This window comes from Echeneis naucrates, chromosome 5 (assembly GCF_900963305.1).
Source record: "Echeneis naucrates chromosome 5, fEcheNa1.1, whole genome shotgun sequence".
NCBI classification, from domain to species: domain Eukaryota; kingdom Metazoa; phylum Chordata; class Actinopteri; order Carangiformes; family Echeneidae; genus Echeneis; species Echeneis naucrates.
In genome coordinates, this window is record NC_042515.1 from 16171919 (window position 1) to 16189969 (window position 18051).

Here is an 18051-nt window from a genome sequence, read left to right on the forward strand (position 1 = left end):
ATAATTCTGTAGCTGTAATGGTCATTTGCTACGAATGTGCCACACATAACTTGCTTTTAGATGTCTGTGGATACACGTTGACATAAATCTGTGTCCTGGAATCATAAATTGACCCTCACAACAGTGCTTATGCATGAAACAAAAGCAATGCCGGTAGATTTTGAAAAATGTTTATTCTTATTACCTTCAGAAAAAATGACAAAGGAAGGAGACATGAACTAGAGATTTTGTAGAAAAATAAGCAAAATGTTTTTGAGGGGACTCAGAGCATTATTACAGCATTTATATTTATTATCTTCCATCAAACACCTCCATGACTTTCATACAGCTGAAAAATCACCTTCGTTCCTCAAGACATTTCTAAAAAGTGTACAAAAAAATCCAGCTCAAACCTCATAGTTTCTGCCGTCAGTCTTCACAGTTGAGTCTGCTCCAGAAACTGTGCCAAGCTAATGCTGCAGAGGGTAAGATTAAAGGCCAACTCTTTGGTGCCATGTGCTGTACACGGATGTGAATTCACGGTCGGACTGTTAAAACTGACCACGGTATATGGAGAAAATCGAGTTATGAAACAGGATTTGGCAGGTTGTCTTTCCCCAAGTCAAGCATGAAGTCAGAGACGTTGTTTTTCTGATTACATTGCATGTGCAAATGCATCCTCATCCTGAACTGCTGTTTGTGTACACATGCATAAAGGTTTTCAGCAAAAGGCAACCTTCATGCCTGTTAGCATTACACAGTTATTAATTCTATTCACTTTGCACATAGTTAACGGCCAAAGGCAAATGTTGGCACTGATACTATAATTACTGGCAAACGACTGGATTTGGGTAGTCAGTTATTTAAATGATAACGTGATTTTGACGGCAGTATTTGTTAACACCCTGCCTTCTGCATTTTTATTCAAGTTCAATTTTCAAAGACCATTACCTTTTGATAAAAGTATACAGAGTAACGTGGTGCAGAAAAAGAGCAGTATTCAGGAGAAAAGAGAAAGGAAAGTTGGTAAGCACAATGCAGCAAGTTAAAAGAGAGCCAGGAATATAGGCAGAACACCGTGAGTTCCTTCTGTAACCAGTGTAATCCATAACAAGACAAAGACTCAGCTGAAGTCTCTTTCCATTGTTTAGATGTTTGCAGGTGTGTGTAGGCAGCCTCAGGGAGCCAGGACAGCAAGATGCAGGCACAATGCAGTTTCAGGCTGTTGCAGACATGAATGTGTGTGTTTTTTATTGGATGATTTTAACCTCAGTAACTTCAAACCTTCAAACGCTTTCACAACATAAAGATGGCAGTGTGCAAGAGTGGTCTTTAGGATGCAAGCCATGGATGGGAGAGGCACTGGGCTGCTGTGGCCCTCCTTTCAGGCACCAGGTCCAGCATGGGCAGGAGGAAGCTGCTGAAGGAGTGGGCCTCCTCTTTGGACCACTCATACTTTTCGACCAAGACGTCAAACAGACCCCATGGTTTCAGCTTGGTGATGTGTCGCAGGTCACCTGTGAGAAAATCTTGATCATTATCATAGCCGCAATGCCACAATTGGAGGTATATTTATATGGACCAAAAAAAAAAAAAGAAATTTTTAAGAGTGTAAATCCGCTGCATCATTACTGTGAACTCGTAATTGTGGCAATGAATATTTTTTTTCCAAGTTCTGCCCTCAATCTGAGCAGATGGCTGCTCCCTTGAGCCTTCAGGCCCTGTGTTTGAGTTAGCAGCATTTGCAACAAATATTAGAGCATGTTTTAAAGATGTGCTGGATTTAGCTAAGGCAGGCAGCTGGTGGCAAGGCAGGTGCTTTTACCTTTCTTGGTGAAAAACTCCTTGGAGTATTTGCCTGCCAAGATCAGCTTTCGAGGAACTTTACCTAGCAGTTCGATGATCAGAGCTATGTGGTCTACAAGGATCCGGAGAAACAAACATTAATGGACCGAGTAAATAGTCACCATTGTCACAAAAGGTTGGACTTCTCACTGTGGGTTTCATCAGATCAATCTAGCATTCATATTAAATTTGCCCGTCCGCACTGTAATTAATTTCAAATTGAACCCTGATAAACATTTTGGCTACAGGCATCTTTTGGAAAGCAGATAATTACCTTCATCTCTGGAGTATTCTTCACCAGAGTGCGGTTCAAACAGATAGTCTCCAGTAGCAAGTTCAAAGGCCTGAAGAAAAACAAAATAGGAAAATGTGTGTCCATGTATGCACACTCACCCACACACATGCACAAAATAAGTCAATGCAAGTAGCTGTCAAAGTCAAAGTGTCTTGTGCTTTTATTTTAAGGAGTGTTTCCCATCTCCCAATTCACCAATAGTTCCAAAAGAATAGAAAAAATCTTCTCTTGAGCAAAGCTGAACTTGACTAAAAGAGTTGGAATATGTTACAGTTAGTTTTATTTTTAGTGTCTGTTTTACCATGCAGGCTGTGCTCCATATGTCTGCTGGGGTGCTGTAGCCAGCTCCAATCAGCACCTCAAGAGAACGATACTGCCTTGTCTGAATGTCGTCTGTAAAATGTTTATGCTGTAAAAACAAGAGAGAAACTGAGCAGAAAGAATCCAATTTAAAGCAAGGGGAAACTCTACAGAATCCAAAAAGGGTCTTTCGTTCAATACAAAAAAGTGCTCATATATTTTCACTCACCACCCAGCAGGCATTGCCAAGATCAGCAATTTTAACCTGTAGCTTGTCAGCATTGAGAGGCTCCAGGGGGTTTACTAACATATTGCCTGCTGCTCCTGTTAAAGAGAGGAGAGCAGAGAGGGACAAAGGAGGGAGACAAAAAGAAAAAGGGCAAAAATAAGAATTAGACACGGCAGACAAAAAAAAATACTTTCCTTGCTGCCATGCAGGTTGCATTAAAGTTCCCATTAAAATAAATTCTGACTGTTCCTCAGTACCTTTGTGCTGTTTAATGTAGTAACGGGTCCTTAAAAATATAGATGTTATATAGAAAACAATATGGTATCACAGCAGCATAGTTAACCACAGGCTGTTGCCCAACATCAAGGTCGCGGGTTCGGTTCCCAGCCAGGGGCATTTCTGTGTGGAGTTTGCATGTTTCCTCCCACATTCCAAAGATATCATGTTTGGGTTAATTTGTACTCTAAATTGTCTATAGGTCTGAGTGAGAGTATGAGTGGTTGTCTGTCTCTTGTGTGTTGGCCCTGTGATGGACTGGCAGACCCCACCCTCACCAAATGTGAGCTGGGCTCCAGCACCCCCGTGACCCAGAAACAGATAAGCAGCAGAAGATGAATGAATGAACAAAACTATAAGCAGTTACTGAGCATTTTAGGTAATAAGAAAGTATCCTTATGGACTTCAATAATAATTTATACAAATCTGTCAGTATGAAGTCATATACTACATCTACAAACAGAAACAAAGCTTAACCAACCATTCTGACTGTTGTCCTCTTCTTCTGCTTTTTTGGCATCTCCTTGAGTATCCATCTCCTCCTTCTTCTCCTCCCTTGCACCCTCCTTTAGCTCTACAGGGACAGAGTCTGGGCTGATGACGGCAGGCTGCTGCTGTTTGGTATCTGGTTCCCCAGCTGAACCATTACAGGTTTGATGCTCTTCTTTGTCACTTAATGCGTCATTGGCTTCTGTGTGGTTTTCTTGTTCGTTGGCATTCTGTTGATCCTCCTGCTCCTCTTTTGACTGCTTGGTCCCATGTACCTGGCTCTCCAGCTCAGCCTCGCCATCCAGTGTGGGAGTGTGGCCGTTGTAATTTACTTCCATTCCATTTTCCTCTTCAGCTGCATCCTGCCTTTGCTCATTTACTTCTGCCATCTGCTGAAACTGCTCATCAGGAGTTGTCTCTGTGACAGAAAGGAGTGCAGATTATTTGTTTAATTGACGCCACTTTTGATGTAAAGAAAACAAAACATACAAAAAAACATGCTGAAAGAGTTGGCCACTGTCCTCTAACTGAATGCAGACAATGATCTAAATGTTTACCTGTGATAGCGTGGATAGCAATGTCTTGCAGTGTGGCAGACATGGACAGGGTGGCAGAAGAAGTTGTATCTTCAGTGGTTTCCGTTGTTGTCTCTTCGTCATCTTCCTCTTCACCTCCGTCAGGTGTTGCTCCTCCCTCCATCTCCTGAATCCTCTTCTCTAGCAGCTCTGCCTGCTTCTTTTGCTTCTTCTTCATCTTCTTCTTTTTGTTCTTGGACATTTTGGCCATCTGGACAGGAGGAGAGTTTGCAGGTTGACCGTACCCAAATAATTTGTCTAATAATTTAGTCTAGTTTAAAAACATAACTTACGGGTTTAGGTGGAGGAGCTGTACTCACTGTAGGACAGAGGAAACAAAAATCATATGGGGTACATTGGTGAACAACATGTGCGGCATATTATTTGCTATTCAACAATTAGTATTCAGTTCAGGCTGCTGTGTTTATGCTCAACAACCTGTACTAATAGACTGCCTTTGCAGCAACGCTTTGCCTTGCAGGAGTCCTCTGACCAAGTGGCAACTTATACACATGACACTTCTACACTCTTAAGGTAAAACTCTTGTGTTTCTCAATGCTTGCACCACACACACACACTGGTCAAAAATGATCTTATTTCAGTGTGGCTCTTGAAATGCAGTTGTGGAATCAATTCCAATTAATTAATAGAATCTATTTAAATTGTGTCACATTTTGTAAAATCCATACATCTGATGATAACTCACATTTGCACCGAACTAACACATGAGCAACACATTAATGACTAAAATGCACTAGTACTACTGAAAAATCCACACAGTAAACCTTGGTAGTCAGCATCATGCAGATCAAACCATAGAAGTTGTGGTTTGAACATCATATCTGTGGGATAAGTCTGTGGAGAGCTTAGGAGAGGAAAAGTTGTGACCTGCAGAACCCGAGGGAGGTGCAATGCCGGTCTTCTGCCACTGTGTAGCTTCTGCTGCCATTTTCTTGATGTAGGGCTCATTGACAGTCAGCAGAATATTCTCTGGTTTGATGTCAGTGTGGATGATCTTACACCTGGTGTGCAGGTAGTCTAATCCCTGCAGCACCTGCAGTACAGCACAGACACATTGTCATCTTAAAACTGTGTAGAATAAATACTTCATTCATGTGTCTCACACCTGTATTCCTACTCTTCTCTGGTCAGACCAGTGTTCTAATAGTACCGTCCAGAGATTGACTGAGCATCCAAACCAAAATATGAAATCATATAATTCCCACAAAAGGAAAAAATAAGCAATAGACCACTAGTGTTACAGTGTACTACCTGGTGTATAATACTTTTGACACAGGGCAGGGGCAGGCCTTGATAATTTGATTTGATGATCCATTTCAGTAGGTGATATCCCAACACCTCAAACACCATGCAAACATCTGAAGAGATGCATAGTCAAGGATACAATTCAACAACTCGGAGTTTATCCTACCCTAGCTTGACACAATCCAGTATAATTCATCATGCACACAAAAAACACATTTTCTTCACCTGGGGCCAAATAGTTCACATTCTCTTACATTGAGTCTATAAAGACTCAATGACTCAGGTTTTTATAGACGCTGAATATTGTCCATACTGTGTCCAGGCACAACCTTTGAGCTCCATGACCATTGAGGCTATGTCAACATGCTTTCTACACTCTACAACAATCAAGTTCAGTTTCTAGAGGATGCCTGGGCATGCTGCCCAAATACGCAGCTGTATACTGGATGGAGAGACTATCACTGCATCAGAGACTGCGACACTTAAAAGAGAGGCCAAAGTGTGGAACTCGTCCAGTGTCAGATGAACATCTGTGAACAAGGAATAGAAGGACAAAGCATGAATCTGGGGCTGTATAAAAAGAATTTTAACTGCCAGATGATTGGCACTATCTGCCTAGCACCCTACCATTAATGTTTGCACTTCAAATCAGTAATTATGTGTAGAATTCTGCCTGAGACCTTTTATCTTTGAAAATGGGCAGACAAATGTGGCCTTTTAAGTAACAGGGATGAACTAAATTAATATATTACACAAGGCCCTGAAATATTAACATTGTATGTATAACATTAAAGTAGCTATTTGGTCTGGAAAGAGTCCAAGTCATCAAACTGCCAGAGCAGCAGCAGGGAAGAGAAAATGAAGAGACGATGAGTAATAAGTTCCGGCTGTTCCCTTCCTTCACAGAAGGATAGCTAGAAAACCAGCAGGCGCTGTTGTAAAACTAGTCAGTATGCACCATTTTGATCAAGTTTGTATATGCTATAACGTACATAACACTATAAAATGGTCACTTGGCAGGTTTTATAAACCAATGTCTTGTGTAAGTGCTCAAAAGTGGACAGTAATATAATTAATATTGTAATACAACTATTATTATATATTACAATTATATTAAGTTTGACTGATTAGATGTAGGAAAAATGCAGTTTATAAACAAAAAATATAATAACAGTGTATCAAGGTCCATATTAGTCATAGTAAATTTTGTTGTCTCTGTTTAAAAAAAACAAACAAACAAAAAAAAAAAAAAAACACATAGGGGTTGTTGCCAAACAAGATCCCCCAGGAGGATACGTGTGCCATTCATGCCAGAAATTTTGAAGTCATCAAGAAGCTGCACCACTTTTTCCCTGCTGGGGTCACTGGGGTCTGTGTTTCTCACCTGTAGAAAAATATACATACATACATATATTACACACACACACACACACACACACGCACACACACACACACACACACACACACACACATATATATATATATATATATATATATAAGTGAGCCAGGGTGAAGATAAATATGACATGATACAGTAACTGTGTGCCTTACAGATTTTAGAAGCTTGATCTCATCCAGAGCTGTCTCAGTATAATGCTCAGCACTTTTGACAACTTTCATGGCAACGAAGCGTTTCTCCCTGAAAAACATGCACAAAATTGTTTCATTATGACAAATTACCTTGCAGGATTTGCATATATTAAGCTTCCAATGATGTGCAAATGTATAACTGACCTAAAAAGTGTACTAGACCTTTGTGGTAAACTATCATACCAAGTCATACAACTCATACACTCAGTATATGTCTTCTACAGCTTGACAAGCCAACACTATTTTAGAGTATTACGTGATTATGAAAGCACACTTCACTCAAGACCTCTGCTTAGCTGTATGTGACCGTCTCAGTTTCACAAAGTCAGGGTGTAGAGCCAACTCACTGAATGTCCCAGGCCAGCCACACAGTAGAGAAGTGTCCCCAGCCCAGCTTACGGATCACATGGTATCTCCCGTTGAACAGATCTCCAATTTTCACATGGTGATATCCACCTGGAGAGTACATGTGTGCATGCAGACAACACAACTTCATTTTAAATTCTCATTGTATATATGCATTGATATCAAGCTGGGATCAACACGATAATTCAAGAAACCATTATCCCATACAGGAATACATGAAAACAATATTCAATATTAGGGGGTGTAACAGTACATGTCCCAAGCATACCGAAAATATTACCACGCTAATGCAAAGAGGAACTACTCTCCCTTCCTCATTTCCTCCAGGTGAGCGATCGTAGTAACCTCGTTTATTATGTAGCACAGACCAGCCTCACTGAGCTTCAGCTATCCACACAAATTTTAGTTAATGTCACTTTAATTGATATTTATTTCTTGTTTTTCTCTCCCTACCTAGAGCCAGGTATGTTTTTATTTAAAATGAATCATCCTTTGTTCAGGCAATTGTTTTATGTTTAATATTTTCAATGTTTTATGTTTTCAATTTGACAATAAATTCCAAACAAGATCACATTGTGTTTTTTAGGTTTTTTTCCCCATCTATTTTCTGTACTGGAAATGTGCCAAAGTGTTGTTTCAAAACAGAGGTACATACTGAACTGTGACTTAGCATACTGACCCCTAATCCAGTGATTCCCAACCGCTGTGCCGCAGCACATAGGTGTGCCATGGAAGATTATCCAATTTCACTCTGTACTCTAAGCCTTAGAGTACATATAAAGCATGCAGTACCAACCTGATCATGTGAAATTGGATAATCTTCAATGGCACACCTTCACAGCACAGTGATTGGGAATCCTTGTTCTAACCTATACCAATGAAGTTAAACGATAAATCTAGTTTATTAGATATATACAAGTGCATGTGTATCTGAAGAGTGGACCAGAGTGAGCAGTCCTACCCCTGCAGTAGTCATTTGGGTCCTCCTGCTCATCATCATCAGAGCCCAGAATCTCTTCATCCTGCTCTGGGAGGGGAGAGTCTGCCTGACCTGGCTGGGAGCCGCCTCCACGGCCATGAGGCTCTGGTCTGTGGAGCAGGAACAGGAAACAGAAAGACATGGATCATAAGAGAGAGATAAAATGTATAAACTGACAAGAGAGGAGGATATTACCCACAGGCCAATGGTGGCACTCAATGGCTACAAGAGGAAAGAGACAAGTGAAACATTTTTCTTCGTAACCACCCACTAAGGCTGGAGAATCACAACTAAACCAAAAAAGGAAGCACCTTCAAGCAGGACTTATGGTGATTAAACATTTACTGTATTGTTGAATAACTGACGTTGATTCCAGTGTTTAAATGAGTAGGTTTTGTGTAAATCTGAACATGGTGGAATCAAATATTAAAATCAATTAAATCAAGATATCAAGAGTTACAAGACACCATGTTTGTTTCCATGAAAAGCACATACGGTATTTAATTATGTATATATAGAAACTGTTGGCTAGTCAGCCCATTATATTGTTAAATGACCACAAAACAAAGGATCACATGCTTAAAAATAAAAAATAGAAATGGTGTAATAATGTAAACTTTTGAGGGGACATTGCTTTGGGGGAGAACAAACCTTGTCCCTTATACATACAAAAAAGTTGTACCTATAAATAAAAAAAACTAAACAAAACATCAATTTGTTGTCTTGTTTTTTTTTTTGTAATAACAGATAATGTCATTTTAGCTTGTCAAATGAACTATCAATTCAAAATAAAAAAATGACAACATTGCTGCATAGAGACAATCATAGTGCACAGCGAAGATCAGAGCTTCCAGAAAGAAATGTTCCTTCTCCATGCAGTGCAGACAGATGTTTCCCTCACCAACAACACAGTTTTTCCTGAGACCAACTCATGCCTGAAAAAGACGCACAGTGGTTGTGCATGCAAAGCACATGGGTTCTGTGTGCTGCACACTCAGACCTGATTTTTCAGCTTACTCTGTTGAGGTAAACAGAAAACACTGATGATGGTGCTGAAAAGGATTAAAGCAAGAAGTTGTGTGCTATGAGTGGGTCTAAGCACCTGACCTTCCCTCAAACTGTCACAGAATTTTTTTTTTTCTGGGAACAATCGTGGCTTTTATCATTCGAATTTTGTGGTGGAGGCAAATGAAATGAGTTTGATTGCTTTGATGTGCTTGCAACCAGTGCTTAAATCATTAGGATTAGCATGCCTAGCTAACCGGAGGGATTATTTTGGCTGTATCTTAGCAAAGCCATGCTGAGAAAGCTGTTTCATATTTAGCTACCTGATTAACGCAGATGTTTGTTGCTGTTTCTTGATGTCGAGCTGAAATCAGAGGCGTGCTGCTTCCCATGACAACAACAGGCTGGGTGTTTTCAAGTTATCATCAAATTCAGGGACTTATTTTTTTCTCGATTAGTCTCTGACTCACACAGTATTATTGCTGCAGAAACCAATATCAGCATATGAGAGGAAAAAAACTAGATGATATGCAGCAAGGAAATTCAAACAAGTTGAAACTAAATACAGATTTTCCCATGATATCTGCCAGCTGATATATCTGGTCTATGAATGTAGGAGGCATCCTCCTAAGAGAAAAGGCTGAGACAAAAATATTTTCATTATTATTCATTCTGTTATAAAGCTTCTACATTTACGCCCATCTGCCATGATAATTTTCTTTTAAATCTTCAAAGGGTGTCACTGGAGTGGGCAGTAATTTTGCTATATGAGCTCAGACTTTTCTCAACCTCACTGTGTGGCAACAGCATTTAGGTGAGTAGACATCAAAACTGAATTATGATTATACGTTTTAAAGCTATATCTCATGTCGTCATTAACTATTGTTCAGAGTGAATGTGCTGCCTCCAGTTTTTCTCTAGGTTTGACAGTAACTGTGGCTTGGACAGCCCACACAGGCTGTGGAAAAGGCAAAAAGCAATACAATTTTACTTGAAGAAAAACATTTAAACAGAACACCATCTGCATTAATCTCTTTTAATGCCTCATCCCCAAAGCCTCAAAGACGTTTCTCCAGTCACCATCCTGCCTGCTGAATCTCAAATGCTTAACACATTCAAGTTTTAGAGGGATGATAACCATAATTAACAGTGTGGCTGTTATTTTGTCAATTACATATTTGGATATGAAATCAGTAAAAAAAATAAATAAGGTGAGGAGAAAAACCACTCACACTGGCTCAATTGCAAATATATAAAATATGATGTTTTTACCTTACAGAACAAAAGGAAGGGTAACTTCTATGCACAGACTCTTCCCATCTATAAGAACTTCCACCTGGTGATGGTGCAGAACTAGTTGAAATTAATATGAATAGAATATTTGAAACTTTTAACTGACAAATATTGAGAACCAAAAGAAGAGTAGAATTACTTCAATCACTGATATTACACAAATTTCCACATTTCTTGATAACTAGGAATGAAAAAAAAAACAAAAACAAAAAAAAAACGTTGTGCCTGCTAACAGAAGGGCCTTCCATCCCAGGACAACCATTCTCAGATACAGCTGCCATAATGAACACAATATTGAGTGACTGGAGAGAAAGAAATAAAATGAGGAGAGAGATTGGTGGCAGTTAGAGGGACAAATGTCTAACTGAAAGGAAAATAAATATTTTGCAAATATGCATGACATTAATTATCTTGAACCCACTAAGATTTCTACATTGAATGCCAAAACATAGCCGATGATGTTGCTTTTTGAGATCGTGCATGCATGTTTTGTCCTCTGGCTGCAGTAAAAAGAGAGAGTTCAATGCCCTCTGATCGCCACACTAGATCATGGGCAACAACTAGGAGAATTCAAGGACATCTGCAAAACTCATGACACCTGGACTAACCCTCTGAAGATAACCTCCAGCTGTCTATGGCTGTCACGCCTTCCCACACACATCATGCTCTTACCTGCAAGACGCACGGATGCCCATGGGACGTGATGCAGGAAGGAGGACTTTATAGAACTTATAGGTGTAACCCTCTCACTCCATCCGCCAGGAGTTAAAAAAAAAAAAAAAAAAAAGGAGGGGGTGTGGATGATGTGAGAAAGAGCAAGAAGGGTGGAGTGTGAAAAGTGGAGGAGGCAAGAGTGATAAATGTTGATAACTAAAAATCAGAGATTGCATAGGAAAAGGTAAACAGTGAGAAGATGGGAGAGGAAAGGAGGAGGGGGGGACAGAGTGGGGAAGGATGATAACAGAGAGATGGAGAAGTAGGGCTAGAAGAGAAGAATTTAATCTCTGCTGCAGGCTGAGCACTGGAGCACAGAACACCACTGTGCACTCACTGACTCTCGCTCACTTTTCCCTCTCACAAATTCACTCCCTCTCTCTCTGACCCAGAACTCTCCTTGGCTGTCGTCAGCCTTTGGCCCAGCCCCTTCACTGACAGCTGGGACATGATTGGGTGATGCAGCCTAGCACTGCATTGCAGGTGAGATACGACATCAGCCCCCACATCCTCCTCCTTCTCATCTGACCAAAACAACACTATTCCTCTTTCAGCTCGTCATCTGTCCATCATTATCATCATCACGATCACCATCTTGTATGCCTGCCATTTTAACAATCACACATTTGTTGCACAGAAACAGTGTTGATGGGACGTCCATTGTTATTACCTTAAAATGTTTATGAGAGCAAGTTCCTTGATGCTACTGTATTTCACAACCTCAGTCGTGTTTTAAAGATATATAAATTAAATAATTAGATTAGAAATCATACCATATTAAAGAACTACTTGCACAATTGTGTTTTGCTTAGAAATGTCCAGGTGATCCCAGACCAATTAAACTGCACATTGACAATGCTTCAGGGCCCTTCACCACCAGGGGGGCCTTTTCCCAAGTGTTCCACCACGCTCCCCACTTCTCTCACTCATGGCATCTACACCATATGCTGATTTATTCAACAAAAGATTATTTTTGCCCCAAAATATGTAGTTTTACCTTGAAACACCTTTGATTACTTTCTGATAGGATTTTGATCTCTCGCAGTAGCATGAACTTAAGACTTATTTTATTCTCTTTAGTAATCCAATCCTTATCTTTTCATTGATCACTTAACTTCTACTCTGATTATATCTAAGAGATGAATTTCTCTATGACAAATAGTTTTGTGTTGAGACAGTTAAATCCAATCTGCAATTAAAAAGTGGAGCTAAGTGGTCATGTTGATCTTCTCTCAACATTCAGCCAACATGTTTGTCCTCTGTGATTTTCAATGCAGCCAATCCTGATCAGATATTTGCACGCACGTGCACACACACAGACACACAGACACCCCCTCCTTATGGGTTATGAGAGGCCTTGCTTATGCAGCTCAACAATCTTGCCACGTTCAAAACCAGAAAGCCTTCTTGCCTTTGCCATCAGGAGGTCATGACAGTGTGAATGTCTGACAGAAAATGACATGAAAGCCATTTTTGAGTTTTTTAAGGCTACTTACTTTACTTTCTGTTTTTTGTCTTTTGCTTCTGCTCACGCACACACACATATTGTTCTGCAACAGTTAAGGCAAATCGAAAAGTGTTGATGTGATTTTTGAGTTTGTTCTACGTTCTGCCTTTCTCAATAAATACTACTACTGCGATTCTTTTAGAGCTCCTATGAAGGGGACATTGTACTGTCTTGTATATATACTGTCATATTCTTGAACAATTAACATTTATGTTATTTACACAACAGACATTTATCATAGCAGGCATTTAATTGCAACACCAAATAACAGCTCAATTCAATTTTTAATGGGCCAGTCTCAAGGCTTTACCATTTTGCATGCTGGCTAATGGTAAAGACTTACTGCAAAACTTTAGAGAACTGAACCATCATCGATGTCATTCATTACACCAATGCTTTTCCTGCAATGACAAGTCAAAATGCATGCTGTGGAAAAGGCCTATTCAGTTGCAGATGGAAAGTATTTTTCCCTACTGAATGGTTGCTTTTGACTTTTTTCAAAAAACTAATCAGATAGTTAAATTAGGGATTGAAATTAGACATTTGCCTTTTCCACAGAATCATAGACTGAGCCGTGGTTCAAGTATTGTGTCTTTATAATGTGACTGAGAATGAAATAGTAGAAGAGAACATTTTGTCATTTTGCACAAATGACTATTTGACATCGTCCCTCCTTTCAGGAACCTGGTAAGACTTTTACACCACTTAAAAGCTTTTATTACCTGCTGCCTAATGTGTCTTGCACACAAATTGCCTGATAAATGGGCAGTCTAAGTGAGGTCCAGGCCACATTTCCCTAAAGGCCTGACTAATTCTGCTGTTGAGGGATGAAATGTAATACAGAACCACCATGGCTTGACAGTGAACTCTTGTGCACACATCTGACATGACAGAGTGTGTCAGTGTGTCCTCGTTTCTCTTGGCTGTGTTGCTTCCACCCATCCATTCCTATCAGAACTCAAGTGCAAAATAAACAGAGCACAGAGGAAGAAAGAGCTCTTGGATGGAGTGAAGCCAAAAAGTTTACACCCCCCACCCCCCCCCCCACCACAGACATACCCCTTCCCAAAAAAAAAAAAATCAATGCAAAGTGCACAGACAGCAGAATGAAACAGCAGCACAAGGTAACCATACTGAGGGTGCAATGCACACAAAGTGTAAGCGTGCTGCAGCATGTTCTCTTTAGCACGCATACACCTGCCGAAAACAAGTCTCCATGTATGGTTTTTTTTTTCCCGAAGGGAACGGAATATATTGAATTGAATAAGGAGATTTCCATGACCACAGTTTAATATATAAAACGGGCCAGCATGACTTATCATAAAGAGAGACACTCGCTTACACAGGGGACACTACAGCATCAGTTAAGCCACTGCAGGTTTTCCCAGTTAACACTGACAACATCAAACCTGTCTGCATTATCAGCTCAAAATCCAACATTTTCCTTACCTAAAGAACTCCATCTCCCCTTCACAATAAGCACACAAACACATGCATCTTTCTGTAATTCTAGCACTGATGGGGTGGGAATAAAGCATAGCAGTTAACCTGCAGGGTAAGGACAACGAGCAAGGGAGAGAAATAGAGGGACAGAGAGCTGGAGAGCACTGCAGATGCTAAGAGATTTGATAGGTTATGTAATGAACTGCAGCTTTGGTTGGGAGAGAAGAGGGATGAAAATGAAAGCAAAATACAAAACACAACACAGAGCTAGTAAATACTGCGCGGGTAAATACTCTGCAACGCAGATTTTTCTTATTCAGTCTCCTGACAGCATGTGCATTCCTAGAGCTGCATTTGTGGGCACAGAAAGTGAAAGAAATAAGTGGGTTCATGTCTGACTTGATGCAAAAACTAATTGGAAAGCTCAAGAGAAAAATGGAGTGGGCGATGAACCCCTAACCTTGCCCCCCAAAGACCCATCAAGAACATCATCACTTCTGCGCTCACTCACTTGGGCATATGCAAAGAAAAGCACATAGTAGGGAGTCAGGTAGCTTGAAGTCAAATTTGCTTCTTGATAAAAAATTAAATCAGTGATGAATTAGTCCGCCAAGCTCTATAAATTGGCATGTGATACACATGCACACAAACGCCAAAACCACTACAACCCTGAATCTGATCTACACACATTCAACAAGCAGTACAGACATGACAGGACATGACTTTTAAATCTTTCTCCCTTCATCTTGCCATCACTCTCAAACACAAATAAAGGAACTGCAGCACTACTCACTTGCATGTGAGACCGCTGGCTAGCTTCACCACAACTGTATTGATGGAGAAGATCCAGTCCAGGAGCCACATGACCCACAGCTGAGGCTATGCTACGAGTCTGTACTGAGGATAACTTGGCAATGGCGAGTGGCACTTCAAAGCTCAGCTAAGACTGCTGTGACCTGAAACTAGGTCTGCTATGCTCTCCCTGGCTCCTCAAATGAACAGTGGCTGCTGCCTCCTCTCTGCACATCAGCCACAACAGAGCAACTGACACATGAGAGTGGGAGGGAAGAAGCTTGATGGGTGCAAGTGTAAGAAGGAGAGAGAGTGGAGGACTTGACTTCAGCTTGGATGCTCAACAATTGCCTGGAGGTCACTGATGGTTGAATTGATGTACAATGCACAGCGTCGCTCTTGCTGTACTTAACTTTGTAAAATTTTAGATTTTAGATTATACTGTTTCAGAAAATTTTCATTTTGGGCAAATAACTCATGTTAAAACTTATATGCAAGTGTGATTAACCACTTATTGAATCCATACTAACATCCTCAAAGCATGTCAACTGTAATACAAATACACTTAGACAACAGGAAAGAACAAAATTGAGTCAAATGATGACAAAAATTATTATATTAATATAATTAAATCCTTTAAATGGCTGTGCAAAAAATAAGCAGGGGAAACTGCAGCTGTGAAAGTTTACTTCAGAAAATGCTGACAAAGGATGTCAAAGGATGAAAATATGATGCGTTTTATCAATACTGAGATCAAATTTAACAGCTCATTAATAATGAATGAATGAGTGACAAAGCTAAATTTAAACAATAAACTGATTGTGAGCAATTCCTTTGAGGAGAAATGGATTGTGAGGTGAAAACTTTCAAAAGTGACACTAGCTTTATGTGGCTGGTGACAGTTTAGTGGCAGCAGAGCAGATTAATGCTACAGTGACTGGTGCAGCAGAAATTTGTTTGATTGTCTGGATTCCTTTTAAATGTATACATTTATAATTTATTTACATTTATTTGCAAATTTCTGATATTTCCAGAAATTTTTTAGCACAGTCCAGCACATTTCACGTAATTGACATTGCTGGTCGGCTTGGACTATTAAGCAAATTCAATTTTGGCTTTCCACAACCATAAGAATATGATAATCCAAGTAAGCCAGTTAATGTGCCGCATGGCACACCACACCTGTGGTGTCAATGCAAACCAATATTTTGGTTTTAAAAGTTGTTGGACACAGAACAGGAGAAAATGGTGTGCAGCCCTGTCAGATGTGCACAGCCAGACAACATGTTGAGTTTCTTGAACGTTTCTATTGTGGCACCACCATTTCCAATGAGTAGTTTTTGCAGTGGTTTGTGATTATTTATTTGTTCAGCCTTACCAGTCAGGTAAACAACACATCCTGGCCTTGGCAAATAGGACTTAGCACGCAATGCAGCACACCCATTCTTGGCTTTTTGTAGGATTCAGAAACAGATGATCATTTCCAAATTAATTCTGAAATGGCAGCATTAATACTGGGGCAGCAGTAGAACAGATGGAGACTAAACAAGCTGGTTAAAAAATATGGGGCTGTGTTTGGCAGGAGTCTGCACTCTGGACTGTTGCAGAGAGACAGATGTTCTGTCACATGACAGGACTCCTTTGACAATATCAACCACTACTGCAATTTAACCCTGACCCATCTACAGCAGCAACTCTACTCTCATCTCACTCCGTGGCCGGACTCAAGGGTTCAAAACATCTTTTTTCCCCCACTACTATCAAACTGTTTAACGCCTCAGCCGTAAAATACAGATGTTAGTGAGCTGCTGGACAATTTGAATTTTCTCAAGTGGTAATTAAAGTAGGTAAATTGTTACTCATCTATCTAGCTTCCCATCATATCTGAAGGTTTGTGAGGTCAGTTTGCCAGTTATATCAACTTTTCCAATTTAATTACCAGACAGACCCGTAAAATCAGTGTCTGGTCTGAGAAGTCAGAATTAAATACTATCGTTAAGTTTATGGACATCACATATTTAATCCCCAACACATTCCCTTTTAAGTCTGAGCTCCGGTCCACTTTAGAGACTCACTGTGGATTCATCATGTCCAAAGTCACTTTCCTTTCAAACACTTGTGTTGTTATTTGCATCATCCCCTTTTATAAAAACGAAGCACACAACACTTATATGTTGCACCTAATAAAGCATTTGTCTTGACACACACAGACAGCTGTTAGGTGGGAGAACACGATGGCTCATCGTTTCCTTTTGCCTTGATGATGATGACCAATCAGGGATTTTGAGACAATATGTAAGCTGGCCAGTTTCACCAGTGTCCCTCCTGGTTGTTATTGTGGTGAGAGTAAAGTGCAATGAGCTTTTATACGTACTTTTTGCCGGCTTTTCTGGGCTTTGTCCTCTTCTTCCTTGCCTGAATGGCGAGCACTGATGAGCAGAGAGAAACATTTAAAACCTGTCACACCTTATGGGCATTTCGTTAATTGAAATAAAGGGTAGGTGACGTGTCCCGAGCTGCAGGTGTTAAACAAACAAATGAATGTCGTGCTAGCAGCTCTGGGAGTTGTGGTGTGAATATTGAAGTGAACCGGCCTCGGCGGTATGTTGCCCCTACAGAATAAGAGCCTCTCTAAGTTAGCTGCTAACTGTAACGTGGTGCTTTCTGCTGCCAGTATCATACATTGTGCCTCCACATCACCTTTAGACCCGGAAAACCAGTTTGTACTTCAGGGACAACGTGTTTTACTTCTTATAATCGTCTGGAAAGACATTTGGGCGCGTATTTTTTCCCCGAGCAGATGCTAGTCTCACGGCTACAGCTAGCTTCCAGTCAGCACTCGTACACATGGTCCACTTTTACTTTTCCTCCACTGTTTCCTGACTCCTTATAACATCTCTGCTTACAGTCTTTCGGCCGATAAGCAGCTCAAATGAACTTCAGGAAGAAACACCCGTGTGTGTTACACATGCTGGGAGCGAGAAGCGTCTTGGTTTAGTTAGCAACGTTACCTTTTCTTTCCATGTTGGTTACCAGTCAAAGGATGAGCTGCGTTTACGGCCAATCGGAAATTTCCAAACTCTAAAATGCGGGAAATTGAACAACCCA

The 18051-nt window shown here is 40.4% G+C and overlaps 1 protein-coding gene across 1 annotated transcript; it reads right to left on the bottom strand.

Annotated features, from left to right (window-relative positions):
• Nucleotides 1-160: 160 nt before the first annotated feature.
• Nucleotides 161-18006, bottom strand: srpk1b (SRSF protein kinase 1b). Its single transcript, XM_029502314.1, has 16 exons — nt 17955-18006; nt 17318-17372; nt 8172-8299; nt 7192-7300; nt 6806-6893; nt 6551-6638; nt 5261-5367; nt 4877-5042; nt 4282-4307; nt 3971-4199; nt 3406-3831; nt 2649-2743; nt 2421-2528; nt 2099-2168; nt 1805-1897; nt 161-1496 (listed from the first exon to the last, which is right to left on the bottom strand). The coding sequence occupies exons 1-16, from the start codon at nt 17965-17967 to the stop codon at nt 1312-1314; spliced, it is 1986 nt and encodes a 661-aa protein (XP_029358174.1). The 5' UTR covers nt 17968-18006; the 3' UTR covers nt 161-1311.
• Nucleotides 18007-18051: the final 45 nt, after the last annotated feature.

What these genes read in the sequence shown, in the direction of transcription:
- srpk1b (XM_029502314.1), bottom strand. An exon ending in CCCAGAAAAGCCGGCAAAAA is followed by an intron (nt 8,300 to 17,317) that starts GTACGTATAAAA and finishes CCTGCTCCACAG; the next exon opens with ACCAGAGCCTCATGGCCGTG. An exon ending in TGCTATCCACGCTATCACAG is followed by an intron (nt 3,832 to 3,970) that starts GTAAACATTTAG and finishes TTTCTGTCACAG; the next exon opens with AGACAACTCCTGATGAGCAG.